This window comes from Urocitellus parryii, chromosome 5, assembly GCF_045843805.1.
Source record: "Urocitellus parryii isolate mUroPar1 chromosome 5, mUroPar1.hap1, whole genome shotgun sequence".
NCBI classification, from domain to species: domain Eukaryota; kingdom Metazoa; phylum Chordata; class Mammalia; order Rodentia; family Sciuridae; genus Urocitellus; species Urocitellus parryii.
This window is the reverse complement of record NC_135535.1, coordinates 5113596-5132462: the sequence shown is the minus strand read 5'-3', so window position 1 is coordinate 5132462 and position 18867 is coordinate 5113596. Positions and strand designations below refer to the sequence as shown.

General features: G+C 65.0%; 1 protein-coding gene across 5 annotated transcripts in view; it reads right to left on the bottom strand.

Moving 5' to 3' along the window:
- Shisal1 (shisa like 1) overlaps positions 1-18867 on the bottom strand; it is a 95198-nt gene that overhangs the window by 11818 nt on the left and 64513 nt on the right. For all 5 annotated transcript variants that reach the window (XM_077798996.1, XM_077798995.1, XM_077798997.1 and 2 more), the window contains exons 3-4: positions 18424-18637; positions 9983-10300 (exon numbers count right to left, since the gene is read on the bottom strand). In XM_077798996.1, coding sequence (XP_077655122.1) covers positions 9983-10300; positions 18424-18637 — 532 coding nt within the window. The remainder of the gene's footprint in view (positions 1-9982; positions 10301-18423; positions 18638-18867) is intronic.

The window sequence follows — 18867 nt, the reverse complement described above, 5'->3', positions numbered from 1 at the left end:
GTCACCTTTTTCCCGCAGCCTCAGTGGACTGTTCTGCTGGGGGCGCGGTGGGGAGGTTACAAAGGACAGTGCATGGAATAGCGCCTTGTTTGGTGGCCACGACGGTAGTCCCAGCTGCTTGGGAGGCTGAGGCGGGAGGATCGCGAGTTCAAAGCCAGCCTCAGTAACTCAGCGAGGCCCTAAGTAGCTCAATGAGCCCCTGTCTCTGAATAAAATACAAAGGAGGTAGGTGGGTGGGTCTGGAGATGTGGTTCAGTGGTCAAGGGCCTCTGGGTTCAATCCCTGATACCCCCTGGGGGAAAGGGGAAGGAATTTCAAAAGGGGGTACAGAGCCCCGTCCAGGGAATTTTATTTTGCCTGTAGCCCAACAGGCTGGTGGGTCATGTAGCTGGCTAGAGCGCCAGGGGCAGAGGGAGGGAGGTGGGGCACTGTGCTGGGTGGACAGGCCTCTTGGGACCTGATAGCGCACTGGCTGTTTGACTTGGGCGTGTCACGTGACCTTCCGGAACCTCAGTTTCCACGTCCATAAAAAGGCAAGAAGAACCGGGCGGGGTGGCGCAGCCTGCGATCCCCGCAGCTGGGAGGCTGAGGCAGGAGGATGGCGGGTTCAAAGTCAGCCTCGGCACAAGTGAGGCGCTAAGCAGCTCAGGGAGACCCTGTCTCTAAATAAAATACAAAACAGGGCTGGGGTGTGGCTCAGTGGCCGAGTGCCCCTGAGCTCAGTCCCTGGTACCAAAAGAAAAAAAAAAAGGCAAGAAGAACAGTTGCCCTGAGAGATCTTGTGCAGTGTCCCCAGCTGCCCCCGTCCCCAGCCACCCCTGCTGGGTCTCCCGCAGAGTGCGTCTCCGGGGCTGTGGCTGTGGCCGCGGCTGTGGCCTGCTGTCCTATGGGGCGCACAGCACTCGGGAGGACTTAACGCGAAGCCTCCCCTTCTTGCCCTCAGAAGCCAACTCTGTCCCAGAAAGTGCAGAATCTGGCGGAGGGGGAGGGCGCGGGCTGGGACGGTGCCCAGGTGCCCGTGGAGCCGGCTCCGTGCTGTGGGGACACGGGGACAGTGGGCAGAAGCAGGGCGGTCAGCAGCCCCTCGGCTGCCCCTGCCCCTCCCAGAGCACTGTCTTGAGCCTTCTGGACCTGCCACCCTCCTGCTTTGCCTCCCACTGGGGGGCTCCTCCTGCCCCTCCTGCGCTGCTCTCTCTCCTACAGTCGTGGGGCCTCCCACCCAGGATCCTGCGCTCTGCTGATCCCCAGTGCCAAGCCCGCCCCATGTGCCCTCTGGCTCAGTCCTTGGGTGCCCCACTTCTTGCCCATTCCCACCAACCCACCGGTCAGGCCCAGGGGCGCCCCTTCCTACCTCCTGCCCTCTGCTACCCCTTCCTCCCAGGCTGCAGACATGGAGCCTATCTGGTGGCCTCCAGCTCCCTTCCCTCCCTCCCTTGTGCTACCTCGACTTCCCTTCTGAGGCACAGGGCCCTGCTCTCTGCCCCGGGGCCTTTGCATCTGCTGCCCTTGGTTCTTGGAATGTCTCCACTTCCACCTTGGCCTCCTCCCATCTGCAGGATTCATTCCTTTCCATCCCGCAAATCTGAGACCCAGAGAGGAAGGGCCAGGCTGGGGATGCTGAGCCGAGGGCCTGTCCTTGCCTGCAGGCCACTGGGAGCCCCCGAGGGCTTACAGCCAGGGGCCTGTGCAGAGCAGGGCGGAGGCTGCCCGGCTCTGGGACTGGGCCACAGGAGCTGGGCTGGCCTGGAAGTGGCCGTTGCTGGTGCCCGGCCGGCAGCCTCCTCCGTCTCCTCACCCTGACTTCTGGGAACAGCCACGTCCTGAGGTTAATTTTTAATGCTGTCTGTAAATATTTGATGCCCTTGCTCTGCCGGAGGCCTGCACTCCGCACTAAATGCCACGGGCGGATGGCTCCGGGAGGCCTCCTCCGGAGGCAGCCTCTGTCCACACCCCACCCCCCCGCTCCCCGGGAAGAGACTGTGCCTCCCGCCCTGAAATGCTCAGAGCATTCTGCGCCCATTCTTGTCCCCAGTCAGGGCTCCATTAGCAGATGCAGGGTCAGAGAGCCAGTGGCCTCCGCCATCTCACACAGGGAACGAGGCTGGGGGGGGCCCAAGGTGACCGGCGAGCCCAGGGCAGGCAGCCGAGGGAGGGGCCCGGAGGCCCATCCAGGACTCTGCAGGACGCAGCCCGTTCCCCCGGGGCCAGCGAGGCAGACCCCCGGCTCTGCTGGGCAGAGTGGGCGGCAGGGAGGCCCGGGGAGGAGGTACCCCTGGTTCTGAGGGGCTGGCGGGGCGAACTGGTGGGGTGCCGGGCCTGCGGGGAGCGCCCTGGCCATGGGACCTGACCTGGGTGTGTCCCTGCCCTGGCCCAGAGCCCAGCTGGGCGTGAAGGTGCCGCCGCTCTGGCCGCGCCTCGTCCTGTCCTCTCAGCTCTGGCCGCGCGGCCCTGGCACCTCCAGTCTGTGCTCCTGGGGCTGGCGGCCACCCCCGCTGTCCCTGTGGCTTGGCACCCGAGCAGGGCAGGGCGCGACCAGGTCAAACCCAAGCCCGTGAGTGAGCCCGAGGCACCCAGGCCCCACGACCCCCCCCCGCCCACCTCCCGCGCACACGCACCCGCTCACTTGCTCATTCCCCTGGAACCACAGCCAGGGAGAGGCCATCTCCCAGGAGGGCCAGTGTCCCCGCCTCCTGGGGACACACCTGACCTCCGGGCACCTCTCAGCCCTGCTGGCCTGTGACCGGTCCTGGCCACTCGGGATGCACAGCTGCCCCTGCTCCTCTCCTCTGTGCCCAGCACGGTCAGTGCTGTACACCCCCCACACTGTGCCCACCACCTCAGCCCTGAGCGCTGTCCTTCCTGGCCAGTGGTGACACTGGTCACTGCAGTCACACCGGGAGTCCTTGGCATGCTCTCTCCCCTGCCCCCAGGTCCAGGCCCTCCACTGTCTCTGTCCACCTCCAGAACAGGGCCTCGTCACCAGGCCTCCCTCAGCCTCCCTGCCTCCACCCACCATGGTTGGCTCTGCCCATGGGCTTGGGGCTCTCCCCAGACCCCCTGCTGCTCCACATTTTCCTTGAACCAGCCTGGACAGCATCACTTAGTGGAGTCCCATGTCCCCCTCCCTGTGCCATGGCTGAGAGGCACCATGATTGACCGATGGCTGGGGAAGATGCGAGCCCTGTACAGCTCTCCACTCTGCGCACACGGGGACTTTCTGGGACACACCTGGAGTTGGCCCCCAGCAGCTAGGATGAGCGTCGGTGCTGGGGGGAAGTCGGGGGGGGGAGGACTCGGGTCCTTCCTGGGACGGGGGCGCTGGACAGAGACTCCCTGAGGTCCCTCTGCTCCGGTGCCCGAGGAGAGGGCCCTGGCTCTAGGAACTCGGGGCCACGTTGGTGGGAGCAGCTGGACAGTGCGGGTCCAGAACGGGGCTGGAGGCTCAGAGGCAGCAGCACTGGGCAGCAGCACTGGGCAGCAGGACGGCCCAGCCCACAGGGGACCTGGAAGCCAGGCTGCCCAAGGGCCTGAGGCCGTGGAAGCCCCTGCCCCCGAGGCCCCAGGGAAGCGTCTCCGGGGTCCCTGGCCTGGGTGGCCGTTGGGAAGGAGAGCTGGAGGCAGATGGGAAGCCCGGGACCCCTGCGGCTGCCTCTCCTGGCTCTGCCCAGGTGGCCACCAGCGCCCAGCGGTGGCTGCTTCTGTCCTGAATCCTGGACATCTGAGGCCAGCCCCCCCGGGATACGAAGGTCCCGGAGTCACCATGCAACAGCACTCTGGGTACCCTCTCTCGGTTGGAACCAGGCCCCCAGTACCCTCCAACAGAGAGGGGGGTGGTGCTGTGCCCGGCAGGCGCCCCATTCCCCAGGGGTGGAGGCAGACGGGGAGTGGGGTGGGCTCGGGGTCCTGCTAGAGAGGTGCTGCACCAAGTCCTCCCCGTATCCTCGGAGCCCTCCTCGGGAGCCCCTGCAGGCGGAGTGTCAGGTCTCTGCACAACCAGGAGACCACGAGCTTTGTCCTCTCAGCCCCGGCTGCAGCACCCAGCGCCCCCCAAGCCCTGGTCTGGAAGCAGCCTGGAGACGAGTCCCCCAGCACCCTCCAGGGAGCCTTGGAAAGGACCTGAAGACCAGGGTGAGGGGCGGTGCCCTCAGGTCGCGGAGCTGGCTTCCTGGCCCTGCCTGAGCGAGGGCCCGGGCTGGGAGACGTCTGCTGTGCCAACAGCCTCTATTCTTGGAAGCAAATATTTTAGCAGCCAGGGCCAGAGTCTCCCTGGAGGAGGAACCGCCCTGCCTGAGCCGCGCTGATGGAGACGCTCCCGTGTCCCTTACCCGAGGCGGATCTGGACGGGGGCCTATCACCAGCCCCGGGGCCAAGTTGGTTTTGGGGACTGTCATAGCCGCCCCTCCCCGGGCCGCGCTCCTCTCTACGGTGATTCCTCGTTCTCTACCTTACGCAGCCCCGAGCGGTGACCTGGAATTCCTGTCAAACTGACACAGGGGGACGCCCTCTCTGCTCCCGAGGGCCAGTGATCCCCTGGTCATTCACGGTCTGCTGACGACTCACCTGCGGGCACCCTGCTCACCGCAGTCCCTGGGCGTTTTAATTAAGGTGCCAGCCGGAGGGGGGGCGGCAGGGTCCCCTGCCTGTCCAAGGGCAGGACCTCAGGGATGGGGCTTGTCCCCATTCTCCTGAGGTCCCCCAAGACAGGCAAGCAAGGACTTCCCCAAGGTCATAAAAAGGGACACGGAGGCTCAGAGATGGCCTTGGGCAGTAGGAAATTGGGGCCACTGAAGGAGCTGAGTCCACAGAAGGCTCCTGTCCCTGTGAGACCCCAGGACGGTGTCTCTGAGGGTCCTTGTGCCTGAACTGCCCAGAGCTGCGGTCCCCTGCACTGAGCTGTGCTGGCCTCAGAGACCTGGGAGTTCTGGGGAAACCAGGGACAGAGGGGACAGTCGCAGGGCCCCTTCGGTGCACCCTGGACACGCATCCTGCGTGGTCCCCGAGCCTCCCTCCATCTGTCGGCCCTGGCCACACGCACGGATCCTTCCAGGCAGAGTCCTGGGCCGGGTCCCGGGGCAGGGGCTCTGCGTCCTTCTTTCTGTTCCCAGCACCTGTGGCTCTCTGGTGACCTCCACGACGTGTTGGGTGCCCCCCACCCCCAGCACCGTGTGGGAGACGCGGAAGGGACGGTGCAAGAGAGCTGGCAAAGAGATGCCCTCGATAGCTCCTGGGACCGAGGGGAAGGAGGCCTCCCGCCCCCTGCTCTGTCCAGGAAGGCCCAGGGGCTGGGAGGAGTCAGGGGGGGACCCAGAACAGTGTCCCCAGGAACAGGCCGTGGTTCTCTTTCAAGTTCACCGGGACATTCGCTCCCCACAGTGAGGCCCACAGACGGCTGGGCAGGTGAGGTGGTGCGGGTAGCCACGTGCCCGCCCGGGACCCTGGCAGCCGGGGCCGGCTGGCCAAGGCTCCGCAGCCTGCTCTCAGGGTCGACGCGCCCCAGGAAACCAGGGTGCAAAGCGGCCCGCGACCCAGGCCCCTGCTGCCAGTGTCCGTGGGTAGATACGGCCACGGTGCTGCCGCTCAGGAAGGGAGGGACACCCAGCCCTGCAGACATGACAGAGGCCCACGTCCCCAGAGCACCGAGACCGTGAACCCAGCAGAATAATCAGGAAGCGATGTCCCCAGTGTCGGCCACCCTGGCGTCTATTAGAGCTGAATTAATCACACGCTTATATAATATCACTTTTAATCGCGGCCACGTTTGACGACGGCTCCCCAAGCCCCCGGAATCTGAGGGTCAGCTCTTGGCTGCGTAGGAAGGACCCCGAGCCCTCGGGACGCGGCTCGCGCAGGTCTGCGTTTCCTAAACAGGCGACTTGATTTAAAGTCAATTAAAAACGGATTAAGTAAACAGTTCCGGGGAGGCGCGTCTCCAGGCGCGAGGACGAGGATTTGGGAAATAAACGCTGCTTTATGGAAATGACTGCGATTAGCGACTGTCCTGGGGGCGCCGTAAAATAAATGGGACGCTCCAGGAGAGGGAGCGGAATTAATTAACCACGGAAGGGAAGGTGCTCAGCCACCAGTGTCCCAGGGAGCGGGCCCAGAGGGCGCAGGGACCAGCTGCCACCACGCCACCTCCACGTGGCGGGCACGGGTGGGCAGGGCCATTAAACGGCCACCCCCCCCCCATCCTTGCTGGAACTTGATGGCAGGAAACGATTCAAGAGGCACAGACCAGGAGAAGCTGTCTCGCTGGCTCCCGCCCCCCAGGCTGCTGTCCCCAGCCCCGCCACCGGTACTTGTCATAGCAAAACAGAAGTCAAACCAAACCTCCACCGAGCCTCTTAGCCCCGCTCTGCGGCAGGGAAATGGCTCAATTAATGCTGCTCACGGGCCTCGTCGCGGCTGAAGCGATATTTAGAGAGATTAAGTGAATCCACAGGACAATGGCCGGTGGGACGGACGCTCGCCGAGAAAACCGAGGCGCAGAATCGCAGGCGCACGGTGGTCAGCGACCAGGGAGGGCAGGGCCCCTGGGTGGCTGTGGCTGTGGCCACGGGTGGACTCGGGGGCTGGGCTTCTCCTCGTCATTCTGAGCCCCGTGATGAGGATGGTCCGTGTCCTCTGCAGGCCGCTGCACACTGGGCCCTACTCTGAGCTCAGGATCCTCCTGCAGGTGACTCTGTCAGTGCCTGTTTTACAGACAGGAGCACTGAGGCCCAGGGACATTCAACAGGGTGCCAGGGTCCCCGTGCACCAGGACCTGGGGCAGGAGCTGGCCGCTCTGTTCGAGGGTGGCCAGGAGTAAAATTGGTGTGAAATGAGCCCGGGTGTGGCACGGCTAACTGCATGCCCGGGGGTCCTCGGGCAGGTGCCTTGCCCAGGAAGGAAGTAGGTGGACAGATGGGCATCGGCTGGTGCCTCAGCCAAGGCTCTGAGGGCCAGGAAGGACCTTTCCTGTGGGGCCAGGGAAGGGAGAGACCCCAAAGGAGCAGAGCCCACCCTGCAGCCGGCCCGGCACCTCCTCCCCCGACTGGTGGCTGGCGGCCCTCAAATGGCCGGGCCAGGGGGTGCCAGGCTGCTTCAGTGGCCACTGGACCCGAGCAGAGAGGGCCTGACATGCCAACGCCTAGGAACCGACTTCCCGTCCCCTGGGGACACTTGGGTCCTGCCCAGGGGTGAGTGAGCCCCGGCGGGAATCCAGTCCCCTTGCAGCTGATCCCGCAGGTGACTAAGCCGCCCGCTTGGCCTCAGTTTATCCTCCATAAAACGGAGCTCGGGGTGTCCAGCCGCAGAGCTGCCCTGGCTACTCTTCACTGTCCTGCGCGCCAGGCTGGGCAGAAGGCACTCGCCCACTCTGCATCTGGTTCCTGGGTGCCCACCATGTGCCAGCTGCTGCCCTGGTGTGGGGGACCCCAGCGCTGGCCCCTCCCTCCCGGCTGCCCCCCGGCCCTCCGCGTAGCGTCACCATTTACTCCTGGCACAAGGCCGAGAAGCCCGGCACAGACCCAGCCCCTGGGGACATGGCCCGTCCCTTCTCCTGGACAGTGAATCCTGAACATCCTGCTGGGGCCTTCTGCCAACCGGGACTCAAGGCCTGGGCAGGGTCCTTGGGCTGGGTGGCTCAGGGCCGTTTCTGACTCCTGTGGTGTGACTAGTGAGAGCCGCTTTGCAGAGCCCTGGACGCCCCTGGACCCCGCCCGTGGTGCCTCCTCCAGGAAGCCCTCCCTGGAGCCAGCCCTCCTGGGTGCCGGGTGCCGGGGAGGCTTTAGGGTGAACAGGAGCTCCCCAGGGTGATGTGGAAGGCCTGACGGGCCCAGCACTGATGGAGAGCAGGGACCTGGGGCTGGAGGGGGGGTGTTTCCGTGAGGTGGGAGGAGGCTCTGGGGGAGTGGGCAGGAGCCGGGGCACAGGGCTTGGGCCAGGCGTGGCCCTGGGAGACCTGGGCTCAAGCCCACGATTTACTGTGTGTCCCTGAGCAAGCCGCTCACCCTCTCTGGGCCCACAGCCCGTGTTCGCTCATCTGTCGAAGCCCCGCTGAGCTCCCTCCTGGGGTGAGTTACCAGGGAAACCTCATGGGTGCCTCGAAGCCAGGCGCTGAGCAGGCATTGAGAGGGGAATGAACGGGAGGGCCAGGGCAGGCGGGCAGGGGCCGTGCGGCCAGGCGAGGAGCTGAGGCCCTCTGGGGGGACGTGGAGGCTGGAAGGGGGGTGGGGACAGTGTTGGGGCCTGGATGCTGAGGGTGCCCACCCTGTGGCTGCAGCTGGTGGTCCTGCCTGGGGGCCAGGGCCCAGTCAGCGCCATGTCCAGCAGGGTGGAGCCTCCTCGGGTGAGACTGGACGTGCCCCCTCGGGCACTGCAGGCCTCTCGGGCGGGCAGCCCGGCTCTGACGCCAGATGCCACCGACGACGGTCACACCTGGCCCTGGCACACCCCAGAGGCAGGAGCCGTCCTGACGCACGTGTGCCCAGGGGCTGGGGAGGGCCACTGGCCAACGTCCAGCCCCAGCTGCGGGAAACGCGGCTTCACCCCAGACCGCCCTGCTCTGTGGGCCTGGAGGCGCCAGGTGCCCCCTGGTTCTGTGGCCACAGACCCCGGGCAGGGCGCCCCGTCGCCAGCAGACGCTCCCCCTCCTGCTCTGCGGTTGTGTCCCTGCTCCCCTGGGGTGGGGACCTGCCCTCTGTCCTCCATCACCTGGCGCCACAGGAGACCCGCCCAGAGGACCCAGGGGGTCAGCTGTCCACTGAGCGGAGCGGGCCCCGCCTGCCTCCTCCAGGAGGGACGGAGGCACTGGCCCCATCCCTGAGCACCGCGGCTTGGTGCCTCGTGTTAATTATTTGCGTCATTCATTAGGGACGGTGGCTACCTGGAGTGACCAGTGATCATGGACCAGCTCGGCTGCACCTCCCGGGAGGCACCCCAGAGGTGAGCTGCACACCTACTATGTGCCAGTGTTTAACTCAACCCTCAGGACGACCCTGGGGAGGGCTGGGGCTCTACCCTTGACCCCTTCCCCAGAATTGGGAGGTCAAGAAGGGCCAGGCGTCCACCCGGTCACGGGGCTGGGAGTGGCGCTGGGCCCTGGGCTGCCTGCGAGGCCTTCACCCCGAGGGAGCTGCTGCGGGGGGGCAGCGGGAGGCTCTGGGCGCCGTGGGGGGGAGCTGTGCCCAGCTCCGGTGCCCAGGCTGAGCTCCGCCGCCCTGGCTTGGGCTCCACAGCCAGGCACCCGACTGGGCACTGGCCAGCCCCGCAGTGGGCTCCTGATCCCGGGGCCTGGACAACTATGCACTGCCCAGGGCCAGGCCGAGGTCTGCCGGCCCCACGGCACGGGACCAGGCAGGAACGGGAGCTGGCCTCATGTGGACGGGCCTGTGGGCAGGGCTCTGCTGGGCAGCTGTCCCGAAGGGCTGACCCTCCAAGGCCCTTCCCACCCCCTCTTCCTCTCTCCCCCGAGGGACCCGCGGGACGCCTGCCGAGTCACCCCCGCCCCGTGTGACTCAAGGCACGGACAGGAGCCAAGCGATTCCCTGTTTCCTGGCCTCAGGCTGGAAGTCTCCCGCGCCCTGAAGCCCCTCTGTCCCCCCGACCGGCCAGTGACAGGGACACCCAGCACCTTTCCTGCTTTGCCTCTGCAGCCAGGAACCCCAGGTCGCGGGCAGCGGCAGCGGCTCCCACACCAGCGCCCAGCGCCACGGCTGGTGGGCTTTGTTCCCGAGCTGCACTGCCACCTCTCACCTGTGGTACCAGGACGGGGCCCACGGGCACCCGACCACGGAGCCCCCCAGCCCTGTTCTGCGTTTTATGTAGAGACGGGGTCGCCCTCAGCCGCCCAGGGCCTCACGAGATGGCTGAGGCTGGCCTTGAGCTCCCGGTCCTCCCGCCTCAGCCTCCCGAGCTGCAGGGACCACAACCAGAGAGCCAAGCGCAGCAGGAGGAGCCAGAGAAGGTGCTCAGTCGGCCAGCACTGGCCGCGGTCACTCACCAGGCAGACGAGCTCTGGAAGGACATCAGCGGTGGGCTCTGGGCATCTTCCCGCAGCGTGTGCACAGCCTGGGGGGCCGGCGGCTGGGAGCCCGGGGGAGGCTGGGGCTGCGGGGCCGGCGGCCCTGGGCGGGGGGCGCGGGCAGGGCCCCCCCAGCGCCGGGGGCCCTGTTTCATCCAGCGGCCCCGCAGGCCCCAGCGCGCCAGGTGGACCTGGCAGACATTGTAGTTCATGGCCGAGTAGTAGAGCAGGTCCAGCAGCAGCAGCAGCAGCACGAGGAAGCCGTAGATCCACACCCCCAGCAGGGCCGTGTAGTTGCTGGGGAGAGACGGACGGACGGACGTGAGGCGGCCGGCCCTGCCCAGGCGGCCGGCACCGGGGGCACGGGCCAGGGCTGCGCGGGAGCTCCCGGCGGGCACCAGGCTCGGCCCCGCCCCCCGCCCCTTGGCCTTCTCCCGCGTCCTGGGCCTGCCCTGAGGACCCCAGGCCCCCACGCAGGCTCCGCCCACCCCACCGCCCCCCTCGGGCCTCCCTGTGGCTGGGCGGCCATTGCCGTCCCCGGCCTCACCCTGCACACACCTCCTGTCTCACCCCTGGGCAGCTGCGGAGCCTGGGGACACGGGGGGACACCTCACCCCCCACGTGTCATTCAGGGCTCGGCTCGGGGATCTGCACGGTGGCCTGAAGTCACGGTGCCCCCGTCCCGCCGTCCCCGGCCTTTCTGTCCCTTCCTGGGGGCCTTTCACTCTGGCTGTGTGGTGGGGGTCCCCACTGTTCCTTATTCATCCACCTACATCCACCCCCCACTGCGCACCAGGCCTGCACCCTCCTCTGGCAGAGGTGACGGGACTCCTGGAGGGCCTTGTGACCCGGTGCAGCCCAGGCACCCCCCCCCCGGCCAGCGCCGGTCCCTGAGGAGCGCGGTCTGCCGGCTGCCCACACAGGGCCTTTGCACAGGCTGCGCTTCTGCTGCTCAGCTCTCCACAGGCCTTCTCCTTCCTCCCGTCAGCCCCTGGGAGGCCGCTAGCCCAGGAAGTCTCCAGGTGCCCGTCCCTCCTCTGGTCACCGCACCATTCCCCCACCCCTCCCTGAGGCTGGGGGCTGGTCCCCAAGGGTCGGCCGTGTCCTGGGCCCTGGTGCCACGGAGCCATGAGCAGTGCTCGAAGGGCCTGCAGCTGTTGGAGGAACCGGATCATCAGTCCCTCAAACGCCACCCACAGCTGCTCCCTGCTGTGGCACCTGCTCGGTGGCTGTGCCAGCAGCGCCAAGGAGGAGGGCTAACGCACACCCACGAGCAGAGTCGGGCCCAGCTGTTGCTCCCCAATCCCCAAACGAGGCCCCTAGGCACTGGGACCCCCCAGACCCCACTGAGCGGGACACATGGTGCTGTAGCCAGGGCCCTGGTTCTCACTCCTCCCCTGCCCGGCTTTGCTGTGTTTCCTGAGAGAACCGCCGCCCGTCTCTGGGCTGGAGGAGAGGCCACAGACTCCAGTCTCAGCTTTCAGGAGCTGGCTCTCTGCAGACCTGGAGCGGCCCTGGCTTCAGCGCCTCTGCAGGAAGAAGGCTGCTCCCCGGGACCCTGGGCCTCCCAGGGCTGGGCCAGGGCCAGGGCCAGGCGCCCTCTGCTCCCGGCCAGCAGTGCTCCCGCTCACTTGGCCACTCAGTTCTTGGACCAAGGACTCGCTGGGTGCCAGGGTGACAGGGAGGCGGCTGTGTCCCTACAGGTGTGTGGACCCCCAGGGCCGACGCTCCAGGCTTGGTGCCCACTGGGGGGCGGGGGAAGCAGCAAGTCGCTGTGGCCGGGTCCCCACCATGGCCACCACAGAGGGGACGCTGGATTTTTCCGGAGGTCTCTAGTCAGAATTCCTGCGGGACGGAGCAGCATCGGGGCAGGAATGTGGGGCAGACAGGTGGCCACGCAGACAGGGGGCGGCCTGGCTGTCCCCCACGTCCTCTCTCCTGCAGCCCAGAGTGGCATCCCAGGGTTCCCACAGCAGCCGCGGGGCCGAGGGGCGGGGCGGGGAGGGGGCAGCTGTCCGCGGTCAGTCGCATCCAGCAGAAGGAAGCCCCCGCACAGAGCATCGCCTGAGCCCCGACCACCCAGCCTGGAGCGCAGCACCCGGTTCCGGGAGCAAAGGGCAGCAGGTGCGTGGGCTCCTGCCCAGGCTGGGCCTCGCTGCCCGCCTGCCCGCACTGTGCCACCTCCTGTGCGCCCGGCTCAGCGGCCGCCCCCTCCAGGCAGCCTGCTGTGATGCTCCCAGAGTGCGCTGCGGGCTCCGCTGTCCTGCAGAACTGTCCGCCCTTGGACACAGGGAGGCCCTGAGGGCAGCGCTGAGTCCCGCGGGTCTCTGTGCCCAGCTGTGGCCAAGTGGCCTCCATGCCAACATCCTCCTGGCGCTCGCTGACCGCGAGCAGCCACCTTAGCCGCTGTGAAAGGCCCGGGCCTTGCGCTTCTGAGTCCTTAGACGGCGCCGTGTGCCCATGTGCCAGGAGGGACGACCCGCTGACCGACGAGGAAAGACGCGGGAGAGACAGAGTCGCCTGCCGGAGGTGGCCCAGGGGCGGGAGCTGCTCGTCCCCGGGCTCAGGCCTGGGGCTCAGAGGGCTGGAGTTGAGTGTCACCGAGGGGTCTCCTGCCTCTGCCCATTGTGCCCACTGGCCCTGGCCCAGCCTCTGCAGAGACCGAGGGCTTGTTCCGCTTCTCCCTCCTCCGAGAGCTCCTGGCCGAGGGTCACCGTCATCGCGCTCCGTGGCCAGTGGCTGGTGTTGGCGTCCACCCGCTGCCCACCCGGCCCCTCCCTGCTGGTGCCACCAGCACCAGGTCCCCTCTGCTGCCTGGGGGTGGCAGGCTGGGCCACCAGGTCACAGACCTGTCCCCGAGCAGCTCCTGCCCCTGTCCTGCCCTGGAGGTCGGCCAGCTGGGGGAGTCAGGCCTGGTATGATTTTAAAAATCTAATTAAAAGTAGGTGAGCTGGAAGCTAACTCCACCCGGATGCCGGTCTTGGTCGTGTGTGAGGAGCGGCCCAGGGTCAAGAGCAGGGGCTGCGCTCGGGGCAGACGCGAGGCCCGCAGAGCCAGGGACAGCGGCAGCTGGGAGTGCTGGGCACGGTCACTGAGTCATGGAGGAGTCCCCGTCTCCTGGGGCCAGAGCAGCTGTGCTCAGCCTGCGAGCACGCCCGGCCCTGCCCCGCTCCAGGGTCCAGGAGAGTCCTGCTGGGCCTGGCTGGGGGACGCGGAGGCCAGGATACCAGGTTCAAACCCTGGTTCTGCAGATTCTCCCTGTGGAACTCAGGGAGCTGAGCGGCCGCTCCCTCGTCTGTGAAAGGGATCACTCTGCTGCCTGCTCCGTGGTGAAGCCGTGGGCCTCAAGGAAGGGCCTGGAAAGAGAACCCACTAAGCGCTGGCTCCTTCAACGAAGGCCCAGAGGGAGGCTGGAGAGGCCTCGGCCCAGAGAGGCACAGGGCTTTGCTCAAAGCCACACAGCAGTCGTGGCAGGGTCTGGCTTCGGGCCCAGGAAGCCCAGGGAGGCAGGCTGTTCCTGTCACAGTGTCCCCGCCACTCCCTGGGGGCATCTCAGAGGGGCACCCATGCCCCTCTGAAAACAGGCTTGGTCATGTGACCAGCTGGGCCGGGCACAGTCCTCGGTGCCAGGGAGGTGATCTCACAGCTTCCTGTCCAGGACTCAGGCCCACCATCAGGGCTGGGCGGGCCGGTGGGTGGCGGGATGGCGGTGGTCCATGCAGCAGGGCAGCTGCCACGGCCCCGCAGTAGCCCTGAGCCAGCGCCTGGTGTCTCCACCTGGGATGTCCCCGGGAGGCCACTTCCTCAGCCAGGGACACAGCAGGAGCCAGAAACAGCATTTGTCCCCAGGCCCCGGGACTCGGTGCTCATCACCCTTCGCTGAGCCGGGACCCTGGGACAGAGGAGCGGCCCTGCGTGTCCTTTAGTGCTGTGTGGCTCCAGGCCTCTTCTCACTGTCTCTGAGCCTCAGCCCCAGAGAGCGGGTCGGGCAGGGCCTCCTTCCCGTGCGTGGGCAGCTCTCTGCAGCGGCGGCAGCGAGTCAGGCCCCAACCGGGGCAGGTCCTCAGGATGCTCCTTCCCTTCCCTGGAGGCGGAGGGCCCTCGGGTCAGGAAGAGGGTTCTAGAAGCTCTCCAGTCTTCCTGCGTGTGGGGAGCGGAAGTTCGACACCCAGCAGGGCCTGGCAGGGTCGAGTGGGGGACAAGACACTCTGGTGACCTCTGACCCCACCCTGGGGCTGGACCCTGAGCTTGAGGCCTGTTACCAGGGACGCGAGGTGGCGTGGGGGAGGCTGGGACCCAGACATCGGGGTGCCCCCGACATGGGGAAGGAGGCCGTCGGGTGGGTCTCGCGGAGGTGGGGAGAGCCCTGCGCCCTGTGCCCGCACCCTGCACCCTGTGCCCATGCCACAGCAGCAGTGCCCAGGCCTCCGAGCTGTTCCCTGCCTCGGGGAGGGGCAGCTGCTGCCCTGGTGCCTGCCCACCTGAGCCCTGGGTGGAGGCCCAGGGTCGGGGGCCCGAGACCTGGGCGGGTGTCCAGCTGCCTGCCCAGGACGGCCTGAGCACCCCTGGCGTGGCCGGAAGGTGACATCGCTGCGGCGGGTGATGGGAGGCATCTGCCAGGGCCAAGAAACCCCTGTTCCTCCAGAGAAGCGCAGATAAAGGAGGCCTAGTGCCCCCTTCCCGGTCACCCTCTTCCCACTGACTCAGCCACAGGGACGGTGGGGGCCGCGTTCCAGCTGCTGTCCCTCTGGGCTGACCGCTGGCCGGGGTGAGGCCCTGGCAGGTGCAGGTCCAGGGCCCTGGGACTCCGGGCTCTGGCTGAGACCTGGTGCGAGCCCTGGAGCCCGACAGGTCCAGGCTCTCCCGACAAGGCCAGGAGCAGGACGGGGCTCCCACCCGGCTCTAGCTGTCACCTGGGACAGGTGAGCTCACCAGCCTCCACCCGACTGGGCTCTCTTCCTCCCAGAGCGGCTGCTAGAGGCTGGGGAGAGCGCACCCCAGAGGGCCTGCGACCAGGTGTGCCCAGGGCTCTGCAGGGCAGGATGGCCACAGCCCAGGTGGGCTCTGCCTGTTCCTGGGGCACACGCAGGCCCCGTCCCCACCGTCTGGTGACAATCTGATGCTGGCTCCCACCTGAGACTCCCCAGCTGCCCCTCTGCCACCAGCCCACCTGGGCTTGGCCCACAGTCCTGGAGCCCAGGTAGCTGGACAGGGGCTCCCGAGGCCCTGATCCGTCCCCAGGTCGTCCCTTGTGGGGCCACAGCCCCAAGCTGTCCTTGGGCCTCTGGTCACCCCAGGTGCTCAAGGGCCCCCTTGTCCCGTGCACCGTCCTGGAGGCACAAGGACAGCTCAGAGCCCTCCTGGCCCCAGGTTCCCTCAGGAGAGGGTCCCAGCACCTCCGCACCCCAGGAGGCCCTGCCACCCCGGGTCCCCAGTCACCCCTGAACTTCCTGCAGGGATCTCGGGTGGAGGCTCCTGGGCCGGGGGCTCCCGCCTGCCTCTCAGCACACTGGACGCCCCGGCCTCCCTCCAGGACGCAGAGTGCGGGTGGGTGGAGTCCAGGTCTGTGGGGGCTCACCACACCAGGCCTCCCACCCCCAGGGAGGAAGGGGGCAGGAAGACGCTGGAGAACACAGGAGCAGGGGTGCGCGGGCCACCCGCACCGTGGGTCGAGGCCGGGACGGTGGGAGGAGGGCTGCTGGCATCTGGTGGGAGAGGCCAGCCTGCCCCACAGCCCAGGACATGCAGGGCAACAAAGAATGACCTGCCCAAGGTCCGGGAGGCCGGCACAGCCCTGTCTGGGCCTCTCCCCGCTGGGGTGGGTCTGCCTCCACCCGCGAGGCTCCAGGATTCCCAGGCAACTCCAGGCCTCCCGGGCTCCACCACGCGCCTTCCCCAGGCAGGTGGCTCACCTGCTCTGTGCCCATCTCCCCCAGTGTGACATGGCTAAGGACGGGTGGCCGCTGAGGCAGGCGGGAGTGTGGGCGCAGAGCCTGCCCGAGGCGCTCCCTGGGCGCTTCTTAAGGTCGAGGAGTAAAAGCGCAAGTTCAAGTTCCAGTTCCCACGTGTCCCGTCCTCTCCACAAAGGCCTTCCTCTGTGGTCCAGCTGCTGGCGAGCAGCCAGCGGCCCCGGGGTTGGAACCGTGGCGTATTCCACGTGCAATCCCGGGAAGTGTGCAGATTATAGAAACCTGTGGGCTCCGGAACAAGGATCCCAGGCGCCAGGCGCCAGCCCCTGCACAGTCTGGTTTGTTGCCAAGCCTCCGAGAGGCTTCCACGGCCCCCGCAGCCCCTCGGGGTCCTGACCCCGTCCTGGTGCCGCTCTGCTCCCTCACGAATTAGCCCCTGTTCTTAGAAAAGGCTCGGGTCAAACTGCAGGCCTGGTTCCAGTCCCGCTGTGACGGACGGGGCTCGCGCAGCGACTTCACACACAGAATTATTCTAAGGCCTGAGCAGATGGCAAGATATTCAGGGGAAGCCGTGCATTTGAGGAAGGCAGGATGGGGAGCTGGCCTGGGGGGAGGAGGGGAGTTGGCATCTCCTGCCCAACCAAAGGGAGGACGCAGCTTCCCCCTGAGTGAGCACAGCATGATGCAAAGCCCTGGGAGTCCCCGCGACAGACGGAGAGATGGAGGCTCAGCTCCCAGCCCACTGCCCCCAGCGGTCCTGCTGATCCCTTCACAGCGCTCCACAACCACCCCTTTCAAGCCCATGTCTCCTGAGAGCCAGCCTCCTGCTTTCTGGGAAAATATCTGAAGCATCTCATGAAAGTTAGGAGGAAGGTAAGAAAGAATGCCTGACCCGTAAAGAGGAGCCGACACCGTTGTTTTAGAGGTACTCGCCAACACACTTGGACAAGAAAAAAGAAGGGAGGCACGCTCGTTAGAAAGTAGGAGACAAAATCATCCTAACGGGAAACCCAGGAGAATCAACTGGAAAAGTGTGACAAAGATAAGACATTTTAGTAAGCTGGCTGAGTACGAAATTCACAAAATTCATAAATAGAAATGATTAGCTTTTATCACCTTTATCATCTGAGCAGTCAGAAGACAGGGTAGAAGGAAACACCTTATTTATAATAGCAACATGAAAAGAAACAAGTAGGAGTAAACGCAAAGCTTATTGTACAACATCTCTACGAAGAAAACTGTGAAGGGCTATGAGGGAAAATGCGAACCCATAGAGATGTACTGTGTCCTTGGAGATAAACAGTCCACATATGAAAAGTCATTTCTTGGCTTCACCTATGAATTCAAAATGAGCTCAGTTCAAAATCATGATTAGGTTGGTGGGGTTTTTTTGTTTGTTTGTTTGTTTCTGTTTCTTTGCAGAACTACACAAGCTAATTCAAACGTTCATATAACCAAGAGCCCGGCGAATAAGCCGAGATGTGAAAACATACTAAAGATCACCGTCGTTAGTAGAGTGAGACACTGAGACACCAGCCAATGGATCACGGAGAGTCTCACCATCTGCCTGACACTCCAGTTTAGCACATTATGGTACATGATATTTGCACTTTACACCAGCAGAGAGGAGACGGACGGTTCAGTGAATGGTGTTGGAACAAGTGGCCTCCCCATTTGGGGAAAAAAAAAACAACACCAGTAATAATGAAATTGAATTCCTAGCTCAAAACTTATATCAATATAAGTCTTTTGATATAAATGATAGATTTTTTTAAAAAGAAAGTAAAACATAAAAAAAGTAGAGATGACATGGGGGGATTTTTAATAACCCCATTAGGGAAATCCTTGCTCATTATGATATAAAACCCAGAAGTCGTAAAAGAAAAAAACTGGAAATAATGTGATTGCATAACAATTAAAATTAAGTATGAGAAAAAAATCACCAAATCAAAGGCACAACACGAAAATTTTTCTTCTCATATATAAAGAATTCCTATAAATAAATAAAAAGACCAAAATGCAAAGGGACACGTTCAGGTAGCTCACAGTGACAAGCACAAACGGCCCTCTCGTGTGGAGATGCTCAGTGAGGTCCACAGTAAAAGGCCGTTTTGATCTTCCAGGCCTGGACTTAGCCATCCCCTGCTTCCCCCCTGCCATCTCTGCTCCCATACCTCGGTCCCCCCTTCAGGAGCCTGATCTCAATGTGTCTTCGTCACTTAGGGGAGGACTGCAGGGTCCACCTCTGAGTCGATGGTGTCCATCCGTATGATTGAACAAGGCTGAATGAACGCGGGGACTTGGGCCCAGGGACTCCAGGCGCTGGCACCTGCTCTACCTGAAACTCTGCACACGACCCCAGGGAGCCTCTAGCAGGCCTGAGAGTGGGCGTGGCACTCGGGTTTCTCAGAGGGCAGGCCCCGGAGGCTTCGTGGGGCTGCCTGGGCCCCTCCCGGGGGTCACGCTCCCCGGGGTCACGGTGCACCTGCCCTGGGGCTGGCTGGAACTCACTTGTGCATGTAGCCCTCGGAGCTGGCCGTGAGGTTCGCCTGCATCACCGCCTGGAACTCAGACTCGTTGCAGCAGTATTTGAAGACCGTGTTGTTATGGTGACAGCAGAGGATGAAGGTTTTGTTGTCAGAGAGCCGGGGGCAGTGGAAGCCAAAGTGGTAGCGGCCCTTGTGGTCCGTGTACGGCTCGCAGACCCGGAAATGCGCGGAGGAGACTGCAAAACAGGTCGCCAGATTTGGTGGGACCCCGGCCACTGTGCCCAGGGGCAGGATGGGCAGCGGTCCAGTCCTGCTGGCCCTCCCCCCCGGGAAGCCTGCTGGCTCTTTTCTCCCAGAAGCCCTGGTTGTGGACTCTGAGGCCAGGGACTTGGGGCTCCTCCAGGGAAGAGCCAGGGCCCCCTCACGGGGACCCCTCCAGCAGCTAGAAGCACTCACAGGAACTGAG